Here is a 25,184-nt window from a genome sequence, read left to right on the forward strand (position 1 = left end):
GATAATAATAATAATTAATAAAAATAAAGATATTTTTAAAAATAAAAATAAAGATAATAAAAAGAACTATTATAATAATAAATATAATAAATATGATATCATAATAATATGATATCATAATAATAAAATGATATAATAAAAATATTATAATGACAATAATAAATGTAATAATAAAGATGATATAATAAAGATGATATAATAATAAAGATAATAAAGACAAGGATAATATAATAAATATTATAAAAGGGAATCTCTGGGATTGAAAGGATTGAATTCGAATTTTTTTATTGACTTGAGTGTCCTCATTTTTTTTTTGTTCAACATGCCAATTAACAGTGTAATTTAAAAAAAAAATTATTTTATTTTCAGCAGAATTTCCAGAATCCACAGCACATTTGCAGTGTGGATTGTGTGTGAAATGTCCTGTGTTGTGGTCAGAGCTGAGTTCAGTTCTCTCCACAATTACCACAAAACCCTAAAGTTGGGTTGGATTTCCTCCTGGCTTCCCATCCAATCCAATCTGACCTCCCACCTCCCAAAATCCCTTTCTGAGGATGTAAAACAGACATTTTTCACTTTGAAAACCCATTAATTAAAAACCCAACTGCTGCCTCAGCTCCATGTCACTGGAGGGGATGTTGAGTGCAAATCACAGCTGAACCAAATAAAAAACCCCAAAACTCAGTTTTATTCGGCAGCTTTCCAGCCTCTGGTGTACAGAACATTGCACAGCTCCTCCTGGCTCTGGGGCATTTGGGCATTTCAGGGATGCAGAACCAGCAGGGCAGGACAGACTCTGCACAATTTGGGCTAAAAACCCAGAAATGCAGCTCTGCTCCCCAAGGAATTCCCAATTCCCAGGGACAGTTTGCAGCAAACTCTGTAATGAGCTTTGACACACGAGCTGGATGACAGTGAGGAGGGAAAAAAATAGTTTAAACCATCAAGTTTCCTCTTGAAATGTCTTTTTCCCAAGGCACTGTGAACAAGACTGCTTAGCAATTCTCAATGACTAAAAAAAACCACCACTGGGAATGTAAATATTTCACACAACAACCACCATCACATCAGCAGCTATTCTTTATTCCTTCCCTTCAACAACGCCCCTGGAATTTGTTTGGTCCTTTGAGGGGGGGAAAAATCAAATTATCTTCTGCGACATCCACGTGTTTTGTGTTTCATACATCAATAGATCAAAGCTTTGCTGGATTGTTTAACCCTTTCCCTGGGAAAACAAGGGTTTTCCTCACTGGTCCTGGTGAACCTGCAAATCCAACTGGAGCATTAAATAAAAAACCAAGGGGAAAGGGTTCCAAATCAAGCAAAGCCCTGTGGTTTTTGTCGTTTTGTTTTTTTTCAAGAGGAAACCATGCAAGAGTACATAAAAAGGCAAAAAATTGGCTACTTGAAAACCAAGAATCGTTTTTAATGCGTTGGCCGAGGGGGAAAAAAAAACCCAAAACCGCAAAGTTCCGTGAGGTTTCTCCTAAAAATTTACAAGAAAAAAAAAAACCAGATGGGCAGCTCTAGTCGATGCAGATGCTCTTTTTTTTTTTTTTCCTGTTGGAAATGACAAACAAACAAAACAGTCCCAATTTCACGAGGACAATTCCCATCCTGACTGCACCAGCCACTGCAGGGGTGGCAGAGAGGAACCTTGGCGCTGGAATTCTCGTTATTTTTTCAGGGGTTGGTAGACAGAGGCGTTGGGGTCGAGTCCAGAGGGGTTGGGCTCCACGAATTTGGAGGAGTAGTGAGGGGAGACGGGGCTGAGGGTGCTGGTGGCTGCGCTGTAGGTGATGCTGGGCATGACTGCCATCACCTCGGCGATCTTCTGCTTCAGCTCCTTGATCTCCTGATCCTTCTGCAGGATCTGCCCTGCGAACACAACACCACAGCCTTTCAAACTGGGGCTTTTCCACCAGGAATTGCCTCCCGGAATCCCAGCCTGGGCAGCTCCTGGGGTGGATTGTCTCCAGTCAAACCCAACAGTCCCGTTGGGATTCTGCATTGGATTATTGCTGCACTGGATTATTGCTGTGCAATCTCATTTTTCTGCCTTTTCCCATTCCCCTTCTCCTCACAAGGATTTGATTATTATAATTATAAAAAACCTGCTCATTGCCCAAAAATTTAGCTTCCCAAATTTCCCATTCCCATCATTTTCCTTCTCCACTTCCACAACACCACAACAGCAATTCCTGAAACCAGGTAAAGCAAAAAAACAAAAAAAAACCCCCAAAAAAACCCCCACTTCTGAAACAAAACAATTTCTCCCTCTAATTAAATTTTCCTGCATTCCCAAAAATTTAGCTTTCCAAATTTCCCATTCCCATAATTTTTCTTCTCCACTTCCACAACTACAGCAATTCCTGAAACCAGGTGAAGAGGAAAAAAACCCCAACATTTCTGAAACAAAACAATTTCTCCCTCTAATTAAATTTTCCTACATTCCCAAAAATTTAGCTTTCCAAACTTCCCATTCCACTTTCACAACTACAGCAATTCCTGAAACCAGGCGAAGAGGAAAAAAAACCACTTCTGAAACAAACCAGAACAATTTCTCCCTCTAATTAAATTTTCCTGCAACCAAACAAACTTCTGCAGGGAAATTAAAACTGGTGTGAGATGCAAAGGTTATTTGATTTGGCTCTGTGGTTTGCACAGCTGCTGCCTTGGGTTTTCTGGTGGTTTTATTTTGATTTTATTTCGGTTTTTTGTTGGTTTTCTGCTCCCTCTGGTGGCATCACAGCAGTGCCCAAACCCTCCTCACCTGGAGAGCTTTAAACCAGGCTGGGATCTTCCCAAATTTAGTTTATTTAAAGGGTAATAAAATACTATTATTAGGATGCAAGGAGAGCCAGTTAACAAATGGCAACTATTAATTGAACTGTTTTAATAAGAGTTCTTGTAGAGCTTTAGATCTCCAGTAATGGTTTATAAAATGAAGCAAATAATCCTGAATTAATTAACTTAAAGCCCCATTTTCATGTTTATTGATGGGCTTGGGGATGTGAGGTGAAAGTTTTTAATTTTTAATTCCTAATTGGAAATGCCAAACCCCTTCTGGGGGTCACAAAATTCCCCAAAATCCCCAAAAATCCCCCAAAATCCCCCAAAATTCCCCCAAAATCCCCCAAAATTCCCCAAAAATCCCCCAAAATTCCCCAAAAATCCCACAAAATTCCAAAAATTCCCAAAAAATCCCACGAAATTCCCCAAAAAATCCCACAAAATCCCACAAAATCCCCAAAAATTCCTCAAAATCCCCACAAAATTCCCCAAAATCCCACAAAAATCCCACAAAATTCCCCCAAAACTCCCCAAAAATCCCCCAAAATTCCCACAAAATTCCCAAAATCCCCCAAATCCGGTTACCCTGGGCAATCTCGAGCTGCCTCTTGGCATCCCCCAGGGCAGAGAAGAGGTCCAGCTTGATCCTGGTCTCTGCACTCAGGCTGTTCTCCAGGTGCTGCGTCTTGTCCTGCATGGCTGACAGAGCTGACATCAACACCTCCGTGTCCTTCTCGTTCTCCTTGTACTTGCGCAGCTCCTGGGGACAGCAGGGGACAGCAGGGGACAGATCACCTTGGGGACAGGTCACCTGGGGGGATGTCACCTTGGGGGGATGTCACCTTGGGGGACAGGTCACCTTGGGGAATGTCACCTTGGGGACAGGTCACCTTGGGGGGAAAAATTTCATAATTGGGGCAAAAGTGTTATCCTGAGGGGTAAAAATATCATCCTGGGAGGTAAAAATGTCAGCCTGGGGGACAGGTGTCATCTTGGGGGCAGGTGTCCTTGGGACAGGTTCATCCTTGGGGTTGTTTGTGGTGTTGTGGGGGGTGTTTGGGGGTTGGTTGGGGGGTGTTTTTGGGTTTTGGGGAATGTCACCCTGGGGACAGGGTCACCTTGGGAAATGTTAGCCTGGGGGGGGAAATGTGTTCCTGGGGGGCAAAAGTTTCATAATTGGGGCAAAAATGTATTCCTGGGGAGCAAAAATGTTATCCTGAGGGGCAAGAATGTCAGCCTTGGGGGGAAAAATGTTATCCTGAGGGACAAAAATGTTATCCTTGGGGATAAAATGTCATTCTTGGGACAAAAATGTCATCCTGAGGGCAAGGATGTCACTCTGGGGGGCAAAAAATGTCATTCTTGGGACAAAAATGTTATCCTTGGGGCAAAAATGTCATCTTGGGACCAAAACGCCATCCTCGGTGGCTTTACACAGCAGAGGGATTCAGGAGTTTTTCCTCTTCCCCACACTCTTCCCACACATGCTGGGAAATTAAAATGTTGGGTAATTAATGTCTCCAAAATCACCTGCAGTAATTAGCTGTGGCCACCCTAGAGGTGATTAAAGCCCTAATCACAGCCCCATGTCTCTGGGGCTCAGCTCTCCACCCAAACCCCCCAAAAAAACCCCAAAAATTCCCTTCCAAAGGCAGCTGAGCACCCCCAGCCAGGCTGGGCTCAGGGTAACAATTCCCACAGGAAAAAGGGTTGGAAAACCACACCTTGCAGTGTTGCAAAGAGCTTTAAAACCATCAAATCCACCACTAAATGTGTCCCCAAGTGTCACATCTGTGTTTTTGGACACTTCAGGGATGTGCATTCCATCACTGGGTGATGCCAAAAGCTTCCCTGGCATCCCACCTGAGCTGTTCTAAACGGCTGATTAAAAGGATTATTTTTATCTCACGCTGGAATTAAGGGAGAGAGAAAAACAGGGAGTAATTATCCTGATGTGAGAGCTAAGCAACCTGGGGCTGGGGAGGAAAAAATCCACAAAATCCACATTCTATACCTTCAGAGGGAGGAGAACAACAGTGCAAAGGGGGAAATAGCAATGCCTGTGACAAAAAGCTTCTCTAGCAGTTTGGAGATGCTCATAAAATTAAAGAGCTTAATTAGAGCTGGGTTTAATTATTTGAAAGCCACGCTCAAACACTCTGTGGATGAACCACACTTGTTTTCAAGGGTTTGGTAAATCCAGGGACAAGGAGGCTGCAGATGTGACTGGGAAATAAGTCCATAAGAGCACCAGGTGGGTTGTGAAGAGGCATTAAAAATCCATCTTCACGCAGATTGGCAGTCTGAGCACATCTTTGGAACTGGAATTTCCAAGGAATAAAGGCTCACATTGAGCTCTTCAGCTGTTAACAAGCCCAACTCTCTCTGCTACACATCTACAGCAAAGTATTTTCAATATTCAGGCACTTCCACAAAATAAAAAATAGCCTGGCCAGTGCTCCAGACTGCCCTGAACCAGCAGCCTTTAATAAAATTTATAATGATTTATTGTAATGAGATTGGTCACAAGCTCCTTGCACGAGGTGACAAATCCTGCTGAGGGGATTACACCCTCAGCCCACACTGATTTTGGGGGAAAAATCCTCATTTAACCACTGGAATGGTGTGGATTGAGCCTCTGAACCTCCCTGCTGCTCACCCTGCAGCACCTGAGGAGCTCCAGTCCTGCAGGTGGGGATTGCTTGTGTGCAGATCCAGGGGTTGGGAGAGCTGGGAGATCTCCCTGTGCAGCTTTCCTGAGCCCTGCATCACCTGAACTTCCACTTCCAGCCCTGGTATCACCTGAACTTCCACTTCCAGCTCTCTGGCATCACCTGAACTTCCATTTCCAGCTCTAGAATTACCTGTATTTCCATTTCCAGCTCTCTGGCATCATCTGAACTTCCATTTCCACCTCCAGCATCACCAGAGCTTCCATTTCCAGCTCTCTGGCATCCCCTTAACTTCCATTCCCAGCTCTAGCATCACCTGAACTTCAATTTCCAGCCCTCTGGCACTACCTGAACTCCCATTTCCAGCTCTCTGGCATCACCTGAGCTTCCATTCCCAGCTCTCTGGCATTACCTGAACTGCCATTCCCAGCTCAGGCATTACCTGGACTTTCATTTCCAGCTCTCTGATCTGATCCTCCTTCAGCTTGATGTCGATGGTTAGCTTCTTGCACTCTGTCTCCAGCTCTCGGATTCGATTCCTCAGGGTCTCTGTGCACTCCCCTCTGCAGGGAAACAGGATGGAATGAGAAAAAGGCTGTTTGTAACATGGAAATTAAGCTAAAAATTGGAGCATGAAAAGAGGAAGCCTTTGGTCTCCTCAGCAAAATAATTTCCCTCCTGGCATCAATGCAGGGAGTTCCTCAGTGTTGTACCTCATGTATTAGGAAATTTGGGATGTTGAGGGAATGTGGAGCAGAAAAAAGGAATAATGGTTTTTAGCTATGTGGAGCACTGCAGGTTAAAGTGCCCCTCAGCTGTGACCACAGAAACCTCACTGCTGAGCACTGGGAGCCACTGGCCAGAGCAGAGAAATTCCAGGATTTTGGCCAAAATCACTGCAGAAATCCTCAACTCCCAGTCCCCACAGGAAAGGAGATATTCCTTCAGCAGGACACAACATGTGTGAGAGCACAGCCCAGGAACAGCAGGTCATTTACAGCAAACTCATCCTTTGAATGTGTCAATGCCATGTAGGCACTGAGGCTCAGCTTCAGGGGGAGACATCTCCCATTCCTCCCTTTGCTTTACACAAATAAACCTCTTCACACAAATAAACCTTTTTTTAAAATAAAAGATCAAATCCTCCCTCCCACCCCAAAACCAAGGGCAGAGCACCTCGTGGCAGCAGCGAAGGCGACAGCTCGTGCAGCAGTTGCTTCTTCCAACTTCTTCCTTTTCTTCTCTTCCATTAACTGCTTTTCTACAAAGGTTCTTGCCTCCTGCTCTGCCTTTAGCTTCTTCTCCAGCTGGCTGATCATTTGTTTGTCTTTTTGTTTCATCTGTACAGCGTTGTGCAATCTGGGGGGGAGAGGGACAGCAGTGAGCACAGTTTGATTTATTAAATCCCAATTATTGCCAAGGATCCCCAGCAAGCCTGGGTGGGAGGCAAATCATTTTTTGAGGTTTTAATGTCGCTGAGCCCTTGTGGCAGCCCTGCCCAGGTGGCCCAGAACACCTACTTGTTCTGCAGCAGCTCGTTCTCCTGGCGGAGCTGGCCCATCTCGGCGCGGGCGCCGCGCTCGGCGGAGCTCAGCGAGCTGATCTGACTGCGGAGCTCCTGCTCCACCTGCCTGCTGGCCTGCAGGTCAGCCTTTAGCTTCTTGATGTCCTGTTCCAACCTGCAGAAGGGGTGGAAAGGACAAGTTCAGCTTCACCCTAAGGTTCAGGTGTGTTCTGTAAAAATTACTGATCAGCACCATCTGCCAAAGCCTCAAAACTTCAGTTCTCCCTCCAACCTTCAGCCCTCAAACAATCCACTCTCTCAGTTCTCTGTTTCTCTCCCTGCTCAATAACCAGATTTATGTAACTCCCCACATGCAGCTCCACACACCTCACAACCTCCCCCAGCAGTATTTTCCACGCACGGGAAAGTTGCAAACCAAACCCTGTGGAATTCCATTTTCTCTGAAGACTGAGAGGTTCTAAACCACAGAGGAACAGATTTCACTTCAGTCCACAAATGCTGAGTTTGATTTAAATCCTCAGAGCTGAGCTGAATTGTCACCTCACCGTGTTGGTATTTTCTTGCAGCACATGATGTGCATGCCGAGGAAGGAGGATGTGTTAAGTCATCTCCAGCTCAGGAGTCAGTAAATTTAGTTTTAATTGCTCTTGAACAGAGACCATCTGCTCTACACTTGAAAGTGTAGCTTTGGAAAGTTCTTGAAGATTCATGTAATCTTATTAATTGAGATATTTTCGACAAGAACTGGTTAAATAAAACACACGTTTCAGGAGAGAGGCACTCAGCTCACTTTGATTTTTTTTCCCCCACAAATAAGGTTATTGATTCTCAGAACAAAAACACATTACAGGTGAATAATCAACCCTTTTTAACTCTGTTACACACTTATTTGAAGCAATTCCACCCCAGCCATTCTCACAGAATCCTCCTTTGCTCTGCCAGCTATTGATCTGAGAGTTTTTAAACATCCACAGAGAAGATGAAGGTGGTTTTATTTCCTAGGGTTCCATTCTGAATCAGAGGACACTGAGATGAGCAGATCAATCCCCAAAGCCACCAAGAGCTGCCCTTGGTGACACTGAGCAGTGCAGATGAATGGCTGGAGCTTTTTGCCTTCCTGATGAAACATTTTGGGCTTCAGAGCAGGGAAATCTCAGCTGAAAGGCACTGAGATGAGCAGAACATCCTGTGCCAGTGAATGCAGAGGTTAAGTGTGGAATCATCCATGGAAATCCAAAAAAGCAGGTTTTGAGCAGAGATGTTCATGTTTCATTCACCCAAAGAGGTGTGCTGGGGGAATGAAGAGCAAAAAGCAGCCTCTGGAGGAGCAGGGCTGGGCTGGGACACCTCAGAGGACAAACCTCACACTCCTGCTGCTCCTGCTGCCTCCCCAGCTCTGTGAAATGCCCTCCTGGGACGATGAACTCCTTTCAGAGCAGTAGAAATGGTCAAAAGCACCCTTAAAACCCCCCAAAAAATCAACTTGTAGGCAAACAGCAACAGCACAAAGCAAATCCCCACCTCCAAGGGAAGTGCAGAAATCATTTCAACACCCACAGCTCTGCTGGGTGAGGGAAAAACTGCCAAACCTGACCAAATATTCCATTTTAATGACAAATAAATAAATAAAAAATAAATAAAGCCAGCAGGTGGTTTTGGTGGTGTTGTCACCCTGGGCAGCTGTCAGGCAAAGGAATCAGAGTTTCTGCCAATAAGCAGCAATTCAGTGTTTTAGAGCAATTTTTTTTTTTAATTTAATACAACAAGAAGCTGTAGGAAGCACTACCAACAGCTTAAAACCTGGTTTTAATCCAGGTTTTCATAAACAGGTGGAAAACTGCTTGGTAGGACAATGAGGAGGAACACACATAAATCCCAATTTCCCTTGAGCCATGAATAATTTCAATATCCACGTCTGCAATAAAGTGAGAGCTGCAGATAGGACAGCTGTGAACAACTTTTCCCTGTAGCTCAGGCCATGCCAAACTGAGACACCCCAGGATTTATTTTGGGAATTGAGTATTCCAGGAAAAGAAAAAAAAAAACCAAAAAAAAAAACCCAGAGCAGACAAAGCCTGAACAAGTGAGAGGGGCTGGCACAGGACAGGCTGAATGTGTATTTTTGGCAGCAGAGGAGGGCCATGAGCTGAGGAGTGTGGAGCCATCTGCTCGGTGCCATTCCTGCACCTGAGAGCAGTGCTGGAGGAACCCTGCAGGGTGCCCAGGGAGCAGGTGGGACAGGAGGAGCCAAAGCTGAGAGCCCAGCAGGGATCAGGCTGCAGCCACAGCTTGTCCTGCTCGCTGTCTGGGGGTTGGAATTGCTGGGATATCACTGCAAAGGAGCCACTCATGAAGGAGAGAATTAAACCAGAGAAAATTCATCTTTTTCCACTCAACGCCACGCAAACCCACTGGAAATTGCTCCATCAGCAGGCTTGTTTAGAAGGAAGTTTTCCAGTAAGATTTTCGCAGGTTTTAATGACCTCTTTTCCCTAAACTGAAGGTTTTGCTGCAGCTTTAAATGCCACAGCAGGTTTGGTGCCAATTGCAGAGCACATGCAGACTCCTCTCCACTCCAATCACAATCCATCACCCTGCAAATGTTTGCTGGGAGGTTTCTCTGCCAGCCCTGCCCCAATTAGGCACAGACAAGTTCATTAAGAGGGAGCAGCCATGGAGGGAGTCACCCCTGAGAGCCACAGTGCTCCCTGCACTCCCTGCCAGGTCACCTCTCCCACAAGGACATTCAAAGCCCTGGAAAAGAAAAGCACATCAATAAAAAGCCATAAAAACTCTCCAGAGCTCAGTGCAGGGAGCTCTCCCTGCTCCCCTCTGCACTGCTGCCACAGTGAGCAATGACCCACTAAACCAGCATTTTTCAAATTACTGTTATCCTTACTCTGGTTTCATTTGCTGCTCAAGTCTCTTATTTCCAGGCTTATTGGAGAAAATGCTGCCCAGAGCAGGGGGAAGCAGAGCAAAGCTGAGTTCTGGAGATGCTGCAAAACCATCCTGACCCAGAGCTGCTTTGGGGATGTGGCTTGAGCTGCAGATTATGCTGTGCTGTTGATACAAGTGAGGTCAGTTCCTTCAGTCTGTCATCCTCTAGCTGCACATTTACCCATTTCCTGTGCTGAGCACTTCTTCCTGTCACTCCTGGTGAGGAGGATTCATCAGGAATCACCTCTGAGAGTATTTTTCCAAATGCCTCGGGGAAGATTGATGGATGAACTCAAAGACAGCTCAATTCAGCTGTAATGCTCCCCAGCATTGCTGCCTGGTGCATAAACCAGCCCTGGTTTGCTGCATTTCATCATCACCTGGCAATGGCACACCAATTCAACACAGTTTATAGAAAAATTACCATTTTAAAGGACTCAGAAGGCACTGAGCTGCTCTCCAAAAGCCCCAGCTCTGCCTTTGTTCTGCCCTGGCACCAGCAGCCCTGCAGGGAAGCAGCTCTTTGAAGTGCCCACGGTGCTCCTGCAGCCCTGAGCTGCTCCTGCTGGAGCCACCAGGATCTCCCTGCAGGATCTGCATCCCCAGAAGGACAGAAATGCACAGAGGGGAAGCCAGAGCTGCTCTGCTGCTGCCCAGCACTGCTGCTCTGCTAGGGAGCAGCTGAGCACTCTTGGACAGCTCTGCAGGAGGGATTTGCTCCCACATTCCTCATTTCCACTCCCAATCCTTCTGATTTTCTCTTCTGGAAGCCTTCACTGCCTTCCTAGGGCAGGAAATCTTGGCCATCACCCCCTGCAGCTGCCAGCAGAACACCTTCTGGTGCTCCAATGCCACTCCAGGCAGGGCAGGGAGCAAGAGGCACCAAACCCTCTAAGCCCAGCAGTGATGCCACCAAATCCTGCACTAATTACCACCCAATGGCCATAAATTCCCATTAAAACCCTCCAGCCTGTCTCTGCAGGTAACACAATCCTAGCAAAGGGAAAAAAAGGAGTGGCAGAGCAGCTTTAGCTTCACCAGTAATTCTCCCAGTCCAACTGCCAGAAGATGTCCTCGTTATCTGTGGGAATAATTAGTACATGAGACAGCTTGTTCATCACCCCGTGTGCCAAGGCAGGACCTCTGTGGAGAGAGGCAGCTCTGCCAGGCTGCCCTGCCAGCTTTTTTGGGTGGTTTTGGTGCAGGGACTCCTCAGGGTGCTAAAAGGCAGGGGCAGGTAATGCTGGGTGATGTGCAATAAACAGCAACAAAAATTCTGCAGCAATTACAGCTTGGGTTTGTTCCACATATTGAGGCTCTAAATCTGATTCACCTCTGAAATTCCAGTGAAATGGTAAAAGGAATTAATTTTGCTCTGTACCTCGTGACAAACAACAGAAAGTGCAGAGATGCTGATCCCAAATGGATCCTCCTCTGACCCCAGAGATGGGGAAGAAGCACTCAGATCCCACAGGCTCAGGGATCAGGGGAAACAGCAGCAGAATTCAGCATTTCTCAGCAGAATTCAGCATTTCTCAGCACCTCAGGAGGAGATTGCTGAGGAAAGCCCAGAGGTTCCTGTCAGGGCTGAGCCTCTGGGATCTCTCAGCTCTGCTGACAACAGAACAATTCCCAATTTCAGCAAGTTCCTCTCCCCAAAACCAAGCCCAGGCACTGACAATCCACCAGACAGAGCAAAAAATCAAACCTTAGCTTCAAAAATCAGCAATATTGTAGATATAATTATAAACCCTAACTAGCAATACCCTTCCAGAGAGATCACATCAAGTGGTTCAAAGCTAACAAAACTGTTCTCCAAAACCTCCCCATGCTGACCATCTCCAGCCCTGGCAGTCCCAGCAGCAGCAGGAATATTTCCCATTTGGTCCTGGTCACTCAGCTCAGGGCCACTGTGGACACAAGTGACTGGCTCTGCCATCCTGCTGGACACAGGGGGATGTGATTTTCCAAAGAAAAGCAGCTTTCTTTGGCAGCTGAGCAGATCTGAACAGATCCAGCACTCCACTCAGCCCTTCTGAGGCTCCAGCAGCACAGCAGACTGAAAGTTTAATACCAGCACTGAGTAACACTCCTGCAAGGGGAGAAGATGATGAACAAATGCCTGGCACTCTGGGGACAGGATAACTGACAAGGTTAAATAAAAAAGCACCATGAATTTTTAAATTTCAGTGCACTCCATCCCATCCAATTTGCCAGGTGAGCTGATGCTCCCGTTGCTGTGGGAGTTCCACAGAAACAAGATTTCATGAATGATTTCAGTCCCAGCTGGAGCTGCTGGGTGTTCCCTGAGCTCTGCACGGCGAGATCCACGGACAGCAAACAGCTCCAGGGATTTGGAGCACAGCTTGCCACCCACACACCCCAAAAACACTTGTCTGGAGAGGTTAAATTCACTTTCAGAGCAGAGTGAGGCACTTTCAGAGTATTGCTGTGCTCTCTGTCCTTCCCCAGTGAGTCACACTGGAATTCCTTAAGGACACAATCTGCTTGGTTGAAGACTCATTTCTGGGTTAGAAAATCCATTTTTGGCAATTAGTGACCACCTGCTCTGAGCTCCCATGGCAGCACAGAAGGATTTCAACACAAAATATAAAGTTTAAACACACCAAGTTCAAATCTCACTCCCTGTCACAGCTATAAAACTCTCAGTCTTGAAGATTCCTAAATGCCTTCCTTTCCCTCTTGCCAAGCCTTAGGAATGATTTTTGGACCTGAGCTGACCCTTCTCTCCTCCAGAGAGCAAACAAACCTTATAAAGAGTGCTGAGAAAATGGCAACAGCCAAGCCCAGAGCAGCTCTCTGCATCCCATTAATCCTGGCTGGATTGGATTCCCACATCCCATTGATTAGCTGCTCTCTGATTTGCCTCACCCAAGTTCTCTGCAGACATTAGGTATCAATTAATCTGGGGGTTTAATTGGCAGTGGGATGTCAATCAGGGGCAGGGTGATTATCAGAGGAGAAAATAATATTTCCATTGAAGTGATTGTGTTCCCACAGCACAAATCCTCAGAGACAAAAGCCCAATTACCAAAAGGCACCTGCGGGGAAAACAAAGCTGATCTGCCAATTAAGTTGGCCAATAAAGATTGGGTGGAATGAGGAATAAGAGACACAACAGCAGAGCCTGAAGTCAATCCACACCAGCCTCTCTGCACTCCCTGTGCTCAGAATTCCACATTAAACCAGTTTTTCCTTTTTTTTTTTCAAAGGAAAAACAAAACAAAACACCTGTTCAGGCACCACCAAAGCCCACTGAGTTCCCTGGAGAGGCAAAGGTCACTCCACAGAGCTCACTTTCCCCCCATTTCTCTCCTGCCTTCTCTCTCCCCCAGTATTTCTGGTGTCTCACAGCAGCCCTGGGAGGTTGGGGAGCACCATTGGCTCAAGGCTGCACATCAAACACAAACCAGCAACACAACAACTCCACAGATCCCCTGCAGATCTCACCCATCACCACACAATTCTGCCTTCCCTACGTGACCACAGACTGCATTTTCCAAGGAAAACCACAAATTCCATTTTGCTGCAGAAAACCAATCAATCACACTTTTCTAAGGAAAAACCAAACGAAGCAACCTGATTGTCCCGAGGGAGGATCACACAAAGCTCAGGCCCAACTCACCTGACCAGTGCATCTGGTTTGCTTAGCTGGTTATTAGGAATACAGTTTTCCATTAAGTCCTTATGTGTGCTGGGGCTCTTGCTGGCACACTTCTGTTTTTTCTCGTTTTTGGAGGAGGAGGAGGAGGGGATGCTCCCGTTGGTTGCACTGTGGCTGCGGGGTGAGGAGTTCACAACCCCACTGACATTTTTGTAATTTTTGGAGGAGGCAGTGCATGAGTCCTCTTTCAAGAGGTTTTCTGTACTTCCTACAAGGTCGTTATTTAATCTTTTACTATTGATATGGTTCTCCATATATTCGATTTCTTGTATTTTAGAGTCTACAGGTTGCAAAATGTTGTTGTTTATTCCAAGGTTGTGTTTCTTGGCATCCTTGTCCTTTTCTTTCCCTTTTTCTCGATATTCCAGCTCTGGCAACGTTGCAGAGATTTTTTTGTTGGCTGGAATGCCTCCATTGTGCTGCAGGAGTATTGAGGAATCCATATCAGATAATCCTTTGGCTGCTGCAACACCAAAGTGAAAAAAAAAAACCCAACTTAGTTCATTAAATCCATCAATACTGTGCCACAGAAAGAAAAATCTTTATGGACACATCCATCATGCCTGCAGGAAACAAGCAGTATTGGAGAAAGAGAATAGGTAAAAGAGAATCCAAAGTCACCTATTTTAAGGGTTTTTGCCTCATTACAGGCAAACAGAGATTTAATAATAAATATAATAATAAATTCTGGTGCTTCACACAACACTGACTGACCAGATTGATGCAGCTGCTAATGAACTAAGCAGAAGGGCCAGAATTCACTTTTCCTGTCACATTGACCCAAATTACTGAACTTCTGAAACATGAACTTTGCTTCTGAGTTCACCCCACTCCCACCAAGGCTGCAGCAGCTCATTCAGGGCTTGTTTTTCCTGGGAACAGCAGGGAAGAGAGAACACAAGAAGGAATCACTTGCCTTCCTCTGCCTCCCTCTCTTGCCTCTGCAGCATCTGCTGCTCTGGGGGCAAAGCCTGCTGCAGGAGCTGCATGTAGAACTCATTCTCCTTCTGCACCTCCTTCTGCTTCCTCAGGCGCATCTTGTAGCTGACGTAACTTTTAAAGCCAAAGCCCAAAGTCACAACTGGGTAGCCAATGCTGGGGAGGGAAAAAAACCACATTATTACTCATCAAACTGCAGCCATGAGAGCAAATTGATTAACTATTTACACCTGGATGACAGAAAATTATGTATAAAGTGTTTTTTGCTGTTTCACAGTTCAAAAATCTAGGCATGTCTTCATCAAGATAAATTAGTTTATCCCAATAAAAAGTCCTGATTATTCCTTTCCCTGGTGACAGAAAGGGTAATAAGAAAAGAGCTGAGAGCAACTCACCAGTGTGCTGCAAAGGGACGACAAAGGTCCACGTGGAAGTTTTTTAGATCTTTAAATCTAATGGCTGCTTCAATATAAACAAAAAGTATCCACAGTGATACTGTTGGTAAGCACACTCCTCTTTCTGGGGAGAGAAGGCAAACAGAGGGTTTTAAAGGTGTTTGTAAAACATTTCAAGAGGCAAAGGAAACAGAGCTTTAAGATTTCACCTAAAAAGATAACTTAAAAAAAAAAGGAAAAAAAAAAATGAAGTTCCCATCAACTCGGGTGAGCACTGCAAATGAATAATTCCTGAGCTTGCCATGAATTAAAATATTAAATCAGCTACAACTGCCCCAGCAGGTTCTGCCTTTCTAAGCACCAACCCTGAACAGCTTCAGATAAGGTTTGAATAGATTAATAAAGCTCTAAAAATACCTCCAGAGTGTGCAGGTGTTTGAAATTGGGCAGCAAGAGGCTCACAGCAGCTCCAGCAGCTCCCACACTGCCAGCAGCACAGGGACTGAGTTGTCACAGAGCTGAGGGAGGCAAGGATGAGCCACAAAGCCCTGCCAGCAATCGAACCCAAAACAGGACAAATCCCAGGAATTTGGGGAGTAAAAAGTTACCCCACCCCAAAAAAATTAGATTTTATTCCTCAAATGTTTTGACTGAGGGGAAGATGGATGGAATTAATGGATCAGTGCTGTTGCAAACTGAACCACATCCCTGCAGCTCTAAGGCAGGGATTGAGGAGAACAAACCCAAATAACTCTGGGAAAAGAGCAGCAGAGGGGAGAAGAATTCTCCATATAAACCTCAGGGCAGCCTTGGATCAGCAGCTCAGAGCTGGGTCCAGCTGACACAAAGCTTGGCTAACACAAAATTCACTGTGATCACTGAAATAACTGAGATTTGAGTGTCAATAACTAAATCAAAAGCACACAAATTCAGTCTGGGAGAACAGAATGCTTTCACAAGCTCTTCCTGTGTGTTCTGTGTTTGTTGAATCACTGAAGGAGAGTTTTGAAGTCAGGAATGTATGGGTTTTTAACTGCTCTGTTATTCCTGTTTATACCTCTCCAGGCCCTGCTTACTGGAGATGCACCCCAAGTGCAAAAAAACCAAAACAAACCCAAAACCAAAAACCAAAACCTTTTTAACTATAAAAAACCTGCATTTAACTGTAAAAAACCTGCATGTAACTCTAAAAAAACCCTGCATTTTTAACTCTAAAAAAACCCTAACAGCAGAAGGGTTTTGCTCCCAAAAAGTCAGGTATCTATTGAGATCAGGAAATTGCAAATGAGGAAGAGCTGCAAATCAGGAAGTTCTGAATGGCTCAGGAAGTGGTAAATGAAGAATAATCCCAAATCACCCACCTGTGTGCCACACATACTGTACCCAGACATAGGTGCTGGCAGCAAAGAAGAGCCACTGGATTGGGATGAAGAGCAGACAGATGATGTTGGAGGTGAATGCTACACACACAAAAAACACTGAGAAGGCCTGCAAGAGAGGAGGGTGGGGAGAGAGAGGGGATTTGGTTTATTCCTGGAGAAATAAGCAGTTTATTCATGGGGAAATGATGGTAGAAACACTGGTGGTGTTTGTCATCAAGGCACAAAAATGGAGCAGTTTGGCCAATGGGAGTGGAAACTTGAGGAGTTAAAGGGAGGATTTCTGTCCAGTGAGGCTCCAAACATTTATTCCTTAGCATTTTGGTGGGAGACTTTCATTCACACTGCTGATGTAAAATAGAATCACAGTTCTGTTCTCCTTCTGGGAAAACAACAAACCCACCCAACCCACCAGCAGGGCCATTCACCCTCTGAAAGAGTAATAAATCGTTTTAAAAAATATATATACAAATACAGGCGTTTTTAATATTAAAATACATATATTTTCTATAAAATATATAATAGTTATTTTATACCATGACAATATCTATATTAAATTTATTTAAATGTGTGTTAACATATTAAAATATTTTTATATATATAAAACCCCTATATACATATAACATTTGTCTGTGTATATATACATATATATATACACACATATATATAATTTTTTTTAAACCCTATGTAACAGGCTTTTCTTTAAAATAAAACAGCAACTCTTGCCTGTTTACATATATATATATATATAATCTTATATATAATCCTGACTAATTCAAACCCAGCTCAGGAACACAAACAATATTTTCCTATGGTGAAATTTCGATAAATGAAATTTCGATAAATGAAATTTCATTTCCACTTGCCCCATATAAAAAACCCCATCAGAGAGAAGGGATAAATCAGAGAAAACTCCTCCTGTGAGGAATATGGAACATTCCATTCCCAGAATTTCCCAGGCTCCCTGCAAGGCTGAGGCTCTCCTGCACTCACCAAGCCCTGGTAGCGGAAGGAATCGTAAACACTCCTGATGAAGAGCCAGAAGGGCCACAGGTACTCAAACCTGAACTCCAGCACAAAGTCTGCCAGCAGCACCAGCGCCCACACCACCAGGAACTTCAGGTACAGGAAGGTGCTGGGGAGACAAGGAAAGGCAAGTTCAGGGCTGCATTTCCAACAGACAAACTGACTTTCGTCTTTATTTTTAATTAAAAGATCCAGAATAAAACTATGGACAACTCTGATATGTACAAGGGAATGCCAGCCAAAAGAACTTCATCAAACAATTGTTTTTATTATTATTATTCCATTACAGCAGGCCTGGTCTAATGAAAATAACTCTCAACTGCATTTATTTTTCATAATATAAATTTTTTTCATAACATAATAAACATAATTTTTTTTTCTTGTCTCACAAGACATCAGCACCCATCTCCCTTTAGCTCTGCGTTTTTACACAGCAGAATTCCTCCTCCCAGCTGGAATGTTCCTTTGCCAGTCCTCTCCTGCACTCGGAGCTCAGGAATTTCTGTTTTTCCCTCTCCTCAGCACCCTGCAGATGTTCCCAGACTGCAACAGCAAGAAACTGAGATGTATTTTAATCCTATAGCACTTAAAAGATTGTTTTGATACTGAGTTGTCAGTGTTAGACTTGAAAACATTTCTGTGAAGGTAAAGTGATCCTTTAAAAACAAACAAACAAAAAAAAGGAGAAAAATGGAGGCACATGAGGCTTGAGCCAATCTAACTTCTGTTTCTTTAATGATTTCTGAGGCACATTCCCATGCTCTGAGTCCTGCATTTTGCACCACTGATGATCCTTCCTGGCAACAGAGCCTCACAACATGCTGAGCTCATGGCCAAGTGACGCCTGGGGGATCAGCCCAACCCACCCTGCCAAAAAAGAGCAAAAAAAAACCCCTTTTCCCCCAAACCCAGCTGTGCCACTCCACCTCCCTAACACCTTGCTGCACTCCATAGCAAAAACGAGGGGTAAAAATGGTGTTTTTCTCTTTAAATCAAACGCAGTTTTTCCTTGCAGTAACTCCTTCTCCCTCCTCTGCCACCCTGCCAACAAAAGCAGCAGAACTTTGCCCTGGAATGTTTGCTGGGGAGGTGCCAGGGGTTTGCACCCAGTGCCAGGTAGGGGTGAGCTCCTGGGCTTTTTTAGGAACTTTTTGGAGAAGAGACAAAGCACAGAACTTCCCGGGAAAGCGCTGAAAACAAGCGAATTTGTGCAATTCTCACCCACTTGCCCCACAAGATTCTGGTCCAAAGCACAGGGCTGGGAAAACACTTGGATTTCTTGGGAAGCAGAGATGGATGGATTCAAAGCGTCCCTTATCAACAGAATGGGGTGGGAAAAATACAGCTAGAGGCTCCAGGAAGCACTTAATTTAATGGAAATAAAATTAATGGCAAACACTTGGAAAAGCTAAGGACCTGATTATTTCAGTTTTGATAGATTCAGCCTCAGTCACTCAGTCATTAATTACTCTTTGAGAAGATTGAAACTGTAAGTTTTAAAAACCTCCTCAAAGCCACCAGAACATCCCACACCAAAAACTCCTAAATGGTCATGTTGTCCTGGTAAATTCTGCTTCCAGAGGCTGCCTTGCCCTGTTTCTCTAAAGCTTAGATCCTCACCAGAAACCTGTAAAAAGCAGCTGCATTCAGAGAATAGCTGACATTAAATATCTGACATTTGGGTGCAGACTGTGGAACTGGAGCTGTGCAACTCTTCAGAACTGAGCAATTCTGTAGAATCCCCACAGCCTGAATTCCACCTTTTCAAAACCAGTCTTTTCCTGGGTTAAACTCGTGGCTATTGTTGATTTTCCTGCCCTGGAATCCACGAGGAAAGCCCATTTTTCCCAGCAAATGAGAGCTGTCAGAAGGAATGCTGCTCAGCTCTCAAGTGCCACTCCAAGAGCAAGCATTTGCCGAACGAGAGTTCTGCACCAGAGCCATTCAAGTGATTTCTGATATTAAATTCGTATCAATCCCAGGGCCCTGCTGACACTGAGCACCTTCCAAAGTGCAATTGGAACAGTGCAACACTTGTAAGGAGCTTTTGCCAACGATATTAAAGAGCCTATTTCTCATTGTCTGAAGGACTCCAAAGCCATTCAGAATGCCAGCCGTGCAGCACAAAGGCAGAGAAGTTTCAAAGCCTCAATCCTTGTTTGCCCAGCACAGAATGAACCCTGGAGAGCAGGGAAGAGTACAAATCCCAGATCTTGCCCACCTTGCTGCCACCTCTCCAGTGAATCAGGGAGAGCTGAGACATCCCTGAGAATGAAATCCCAAAAAAATCTGGGAAAGGACCTAATCTGCCAGGCTGAGCACTGCTGCTGCTCTGCTTCCCCCAACACCACTCAGCAAACTCCCAGAGCTGAGCTGCTCCCTTCTCCTGCTGCTTCCCAGCCACTTGTCCTCCATCCTTGCTCTGGGATCTCTTCATTCCTTCTAGCTCTTCCCTTCAGCACATTCCTGTTGTTCTCCCTGTCTGTCCTTCCCAAAACACCTCCAGGATTCACCTGCAGCCCTTTGGGAAGCTCTGGCACTCACTGACCTCCCTGGGCAATTCCACACATCTCTGCACTCCTCATCACTGCCTCTCTAACACTCACCAGGCTCAAGGGCTTCCCAACATCAGGAAAACCTTTGTGTTGGAGGTTTTAAACATATTCAATCAAATATATCCCACGAGGCCAATTGGAATTCTGAGGTGCTTCCCAGCACAGGGGAAGATCCTTGCAGATAAACACCTAAAATCTGGGTTATCCAATTTCCTGACACATGTCAAAACTCTGCCCTCGGTGGCCTGGCAGAGGGTTAAGGCCAAGGCTTTCCCCAGAAACCAGCATATGGCATCTAATCCTGGAGGGAATAAAGGAAGGGAAGGATGGACAGGTCCATGTGAGGAGCAGGGCACAGAGCAGGGAGCAGCAGTGATCACAGTGCTGCAGGTCCTCTGAAAGGTCAGTTGATGGCTAATGTACACTGAATAGAAAGATTTATTCATAACCCAGCAGTGCCTGAGCTCCGCCTTGCCATTTGCAAACAAATAATTTTCCTCCTTATTTTCCCTCCCCCTGCAAGTGCCAGATGCCATTTCCTTTTTTTTTTTTCTTCTCTCTCTTGTTCTTTGTTCTCCTTTTACTGCCCCGCAGCAGCAGACCCTGTGCTGGCTGTAAGGTAAAAACACTGCAAAAAACCCCTAAAAAATACCCCAATTCTGCCCCCCAAACCCACCCTGGGGGTCGATGAAGCCTCCATTCTATCCCCCTGCTATCAGCAGGGCTGGAAGGGAATCCTGGCAGGACTGCTGGCAGCTCCACTTGGCAGCCTGACTCACCCGAGACAATGACAGGGAGGAATCCCGAGGCTGGCAGGGTGCCACGGGCACAGGTGAGCTTCAAAAAGGTGAATTTGAGCGTTTGGGTGAAATTACCAAATATTCAACAACCCCCCCACCTGCAGGCTACCCAGCAGCCACAACAGTGGGGATGCCGAGTGGAGATTTGCAAATTTTATTTATATAAACACAGAAATAGATGTCTGAGCTGATTATTGGTGGGCAGAAGAAGTTGTACAGAGTGAGCACAGCGAGTCTGAAAGGCAGAAAACATCTCTGCTGGGTGTGCTGGGAGGTGTCATGTGGAACACTTGCCAGCCACAGATTTGAAAAGGAAAAGAAATGTGAAGAATCCCAGCAAACCTCCCTGCCTGCTGATCCTTGTCATGGCACAGAAGGATCCATCCCTGAGCTGAGGCAAGGCAAGGCAGACAAAAGGGAAAATCCTTGCTGGTGAAGCTCAGGCAGGGCAGACAATCAGCAATCAGCCCGGGGGTTGGACTGGAGGCTCTGCCAGCTCGGGGAATTCAGCTGCAAACACCAAAATCCAGCCAAAACAGCTCCCTGGGGAGCAGGGAGAGAGCTGATGGGCTGAAATTCCATGAAAACACCCAAATCCAGCTCCTGATGGGCTGAAATTCCACTAAAACACCCAAATCCAGCCCCTGATGGGCTGAAATTCCATGAAAACACCCAAATCCAGCCCCTGATGGGCTGAAATTCCATGAAAACACCTAAATCCAGCCCCTGATGGGCTGAAATTCCATGAAAACACCCCAAATCCAGCCCCTGATGGACTGAAATTCCATGAAAACACCCAAATGCAGCCCCTGCAGGGAGCAGACACAGAGAGCCACAGCCCAGGGACGACATTCCATGTGCCACCAGGGCTGACACAGTAGAACACATTTAAATTTAGGCTAAATTACACTGGAGCTCTGCACTGGAGTTCAAGTCATAAAAGGCAGCTCTGCTGCTTTGTTCCAGACCTCCCGGGCAGCTCCACAAGAAAATGCTTCAGCCTGTATAGGAAGCTTGTAAAAAAAAAAAAAAAAAAAAAAAAAAGTGGCAGAATAAATTAGCAGGGAGAATCGTTCTGGATTTTTAGGAAAAGCCTAAAAAAGGCCACATTCCTGGAGGTAGTGCTGAACTGTTTTCCTTCTGGTTTATTTGGCTGTCAGAAAGGCAGTGTTTGGAATTGAGCCCTGCCAGGATTGGGGTGGCAGAGGAGGTTTGTAGGGGTTGTGGCACCCAGCAATGCTGTCCTGTGCCACCAGGAGCTGAGGCTTTGTCCCCTGCCAGGCACCCACTTGGCTGGCAGCCTGGGATAAAGGGCAATTTCCATCCCGAGCTAAAATAACCTGCCTCTGGAGGAACAGGGAGTGTTTCAGGAGTATTGTCAGGGAATCCATCAGGCAGCATCCCTCAGCTGGTGTGACAGCACCAGGCAGAGCTGGGAGGGGTGGAATTCAGCTGGAAACCTCCCCAAACCTTGGTCCCAAATGTGGGACCAAGCAGAGCCAGAATGAGCAATATCAGCAACAGAGCTCAAGGATTTTCACCAATTTTCACCTGATTTCCACCTGATTTCCACCTGATTTCCACCTGATCAAAGATGAGGACTGGGAAGAGTTAGGAGCAAGAAGGAACAAGTAAAGTTTAATTGCTGAACTGATGACAAGCTGCAGTGAATACTTTTAATTGCCAATTAAGGGTTTAATGCATGCATACTGCCAAAGGTAGGAGATGTTAAATCACTTCAGCAGTTTTCAACTGTTGCCATTGGTTTAGGAGGGAAAAGGCAGAATTTGGAATAGAAGCTGAGGAAACAAAAAGAGATCCCAGAATTCCTACCATGACTAGGGTGGGTTTGGAGATCTGCTGAAAGCACTTCTTTTAAATTCTATTAAAGTTCTTTTCAAGGATGCTGTGATACTTCTGAAGAGCACAAGTCACTACAAAAATCAACCTTCAGCGAGACACATCACCCCCATTTCTCAGTGCAGCCCAGGATTTTATATTTCTAACTCTGCTCTGCTTTTCTACCACTTTTTCTAACCTGTTTCAGATCCACACACGCAGTGAACTCTGCCACCAGAGCTTCCCTGCAGCACAACTCCTTCCCTGCTCCACCTGCTCTGAAATTCCTCCTTTCCCAGCTCTCCAGCACCCACATGTCTCAGGGACAGCTGTGCCTCCCTCACTCCCTCCCAGGCTGGAGAGGAACCAGGATGGGAGGATCAGGCTTAATTTAAAAAGCAAACAAAACAAAGAGTTAAGGATCCCAATCGTGCTGTTTGCTCAGCCTGGCTGCTTTGCCTATAAAGCCACGATGCTGCCTCCTGATAACTGCATTTACTGGGGCTGTGGGAGCTGATGGGGACAATTAAGATAAGCTGAGTAAATAACTGCTGTAATTACAAGAATTCAGACAACTGTAGTTCTGTGAAGAGTTACCTGTATGGGAGCTCTCTGAATTATGGGGGACAGAGAGAAAAAATGATTAAATAAAGTAGAAAGAGCTCCAATCCACGGGGAAGTGCTAATATTCCCAAAGGGAAAAGCCTTCACATTATTTCTCTTTCCTTTCTGTAGGGTAACACTGTTTCTGTTTAGCCCCGTGAAAAAAGGCTAAAAATCCCATTCCTGACCCAAAGCACTCCCTGGGAATCGAGTGCAAGGAGGCAGAGGTGCCTCTGAGCTGCTCACACACTCAGCACCTGGAGTTCCTCTGAGTTTCCCTGATTTTCCCTCCTTCTCTCTCCCCACCCTCCCTGCCAGTCACCTCAAAGGCACAGCATGTTGAATTGCTTTGGAAAACCAAATAATTACAAGCAGTTCCTTAAATAGTAGAATTACTCTTCACCTTGAATATTAATTTCCACACCAGGGATGTTTTTCTTTACCATTTTTCCCCAAAACCTGAAAATCTACAGCAGAACTCTCTCTGCTCTCATGTGGAGATTCACTCCAAGTGGGATAAGCAGCACGCTGGGACAATTTTATTCCTGTCACAGCTCCCCAGCAGCTGCCTGCCTCATGCAAAGTGAGCATCTGAATTGGATGAGCTCGCTCAGGTTTCCAGGCACTGCATTCATCAACCCCACTGAACTAGAAACAGAAATGGGACAGCGCAGCTACTCCAGCAAGCTTCAAAGCCTCTCCTGACCCACACTCCTGCTGATCGAGAAATACAGAATTCATGTATTCCATAGGAAATCTGACACACCGGGGAAAGCAGAGCTCTGAAATACTTTCAAACAGGCTGACAGTGCCTGTGTTGGACAAGCACAAAACACAACCCAGTGTTTGGGTGCGTTGTGCCTGTAAACACCTGGAAAGCACAGCGTGATCGCCAGGATGAGCACAGCCCACGTGGAGCTCACCGGGAGTTTCCTCATTCCCCAGGTCACGGATGAGCTGGGCACTGCTGTGCTCCCAGAGCTCCATCCCTGCTCCACAATTCCCCAACTCCATCCCTGCTCCACAATTCCCCGACTACTAACTCCATCCCTGCTCCACAATTCCCCAACTCCTGCTCCATCCCTGCTCCACAATTCCCTAACTCCTGCTCCACAATTCCCTAACTCCAGCTCCATCCCTGCTCCACAATTCCCTAACTCCAGCTCCATCCCTGCTCTCCCAGCTCCCACGGCAGCCCCCCGGCCCAGGCAGCTCCGCAAACAGCTTTGTGCAGCTCTGCATGAGGAGGGGAACAGGCAGCCCAGCGGGTCTGCTGCCGACAGCGAGCCTGAGCCTCTGGGATTGAATGCCCAGCCTGGCAAACGTGCCCGGGTGAGGCTGCAGGGCAGCTCGGGGCTCTGACCGCCCGGCAGTGCCCAGCCGGGAGAGCTCCGCAGGCAGAGCCGGCTGGGCTCGGAGCTGTGACACCTCAGGAGCCCGGGCCGTGCCAGCCGCCGCAGAGCCCCGCGGGGACACAGGGCCAAGGCCCCACGCAGCCCGAGCAGCTCCCGGCAGCAGCCCGGAGCGCGGGGAGCCGGGCGGGGCGGCCGAGGGGAGCGGGGCGCCATGACGGAGCCGGCCCGGGGGGCTGCGGGGCACAGCGGGGCACAGCGGGGCACAGCGGGGCCCGGAGCCCGACCCGCCCGGCGCTCGGTACCTGCCGTAGATGCCCTCGGTGATGCGGTTCCGCTTGAGCGGCCGCCGCAGCTTGCTGCAGTCCGCGCTCCGCCGCTTCATCCCGCCGGCCCGGCCCGGCCCGGCCCGCCCCGCTCACGGCAGCACCATCCGCCCCCGCGGGGGGTTCCCGAGCGCGGGGCCTTGCTTTGGGGTTTATTTGGCTTTTTTGTCCCTTTTTTTTTTCTTTTTTTCCCCGGGAAACAAAGAAATAAAAATAATTCCTGGTCCGTCCCTCCCCGCCGTGTCCCCCCGCGCAGCCGCCGCGCAGCGCCCCGCCTCCCCGGCGCTGACCAATCAAACGGTCGGCCCCACCTGCGTGACAGCATGCTTGACCAATCAGCAGCGCGGATCATCAG

At 46.4% G+C, this 25,184-nt stretch overlaps 1 protein-coding gene across 2 annotated transcripts; it reads right to left on the reverse strand.

Annotated features, from left to right (window-relative positions):
* Positions 1-1,062: 1,062 nt before the first annotated feature.
* Positions 1,063-25,169, reverse strand: MACO1 (macoilin 1). 2 transcript variants are annotated; one of them, XM_085081302.1, is made up of 11 exons: positions 25,141-25,169; positions 17,322-17,463; positions 16,311-16,437; positions 14,950-15,073; positions 14,532-14,710; positions 13,577-14,078; positions 6,986-7,144; positions 6,642-6,824; positions 5,908-6,028; positions 3,379-3,553; positions 1,063-1,878 (listed from the first exon to the last, which is right to left on the reverse strand). In XM_085081302.1, exons 1-11 carry the CDS (start codon positions 25,152-25,154, stop codon positions 1,676-1,678), a joined length of 1,929 nt encoding a protein of 642 aa, XP_084937428.1. In that variant the 5' UTR covers positions 25,155-25,169; the 3' UTR covers positions 1,063-1,675. The 2 variants fall into 2 exon arrangements, with proteins under 2 accessions (XP_084937428.1, XP_084937429.1); XM_085081303.1 differs by lacking the exon at positions 25,141-25,169 and adding an exon at positions 24,809-25,099.
* Between the last annotated feature and the right edge of the window lie 15 nt (positions 25,170-25,184).

This window comes from Lichenostomus cassidix, chromosome 23 (assembly GCF_008360975.1).
Source record: "Lichenostomus cassidix isolate B80296 chromosome 23, HeHo_3.0, whole genome shotgun sequence".
In the NCBI taxonomy this organism is placed as follows: domain Eukaryota; kingdom Metazoa; phylum Chordata; class Aves; order Passeriformes; family Meliphagidae; genus Lichenostomus; species Lichenostomus cassidix.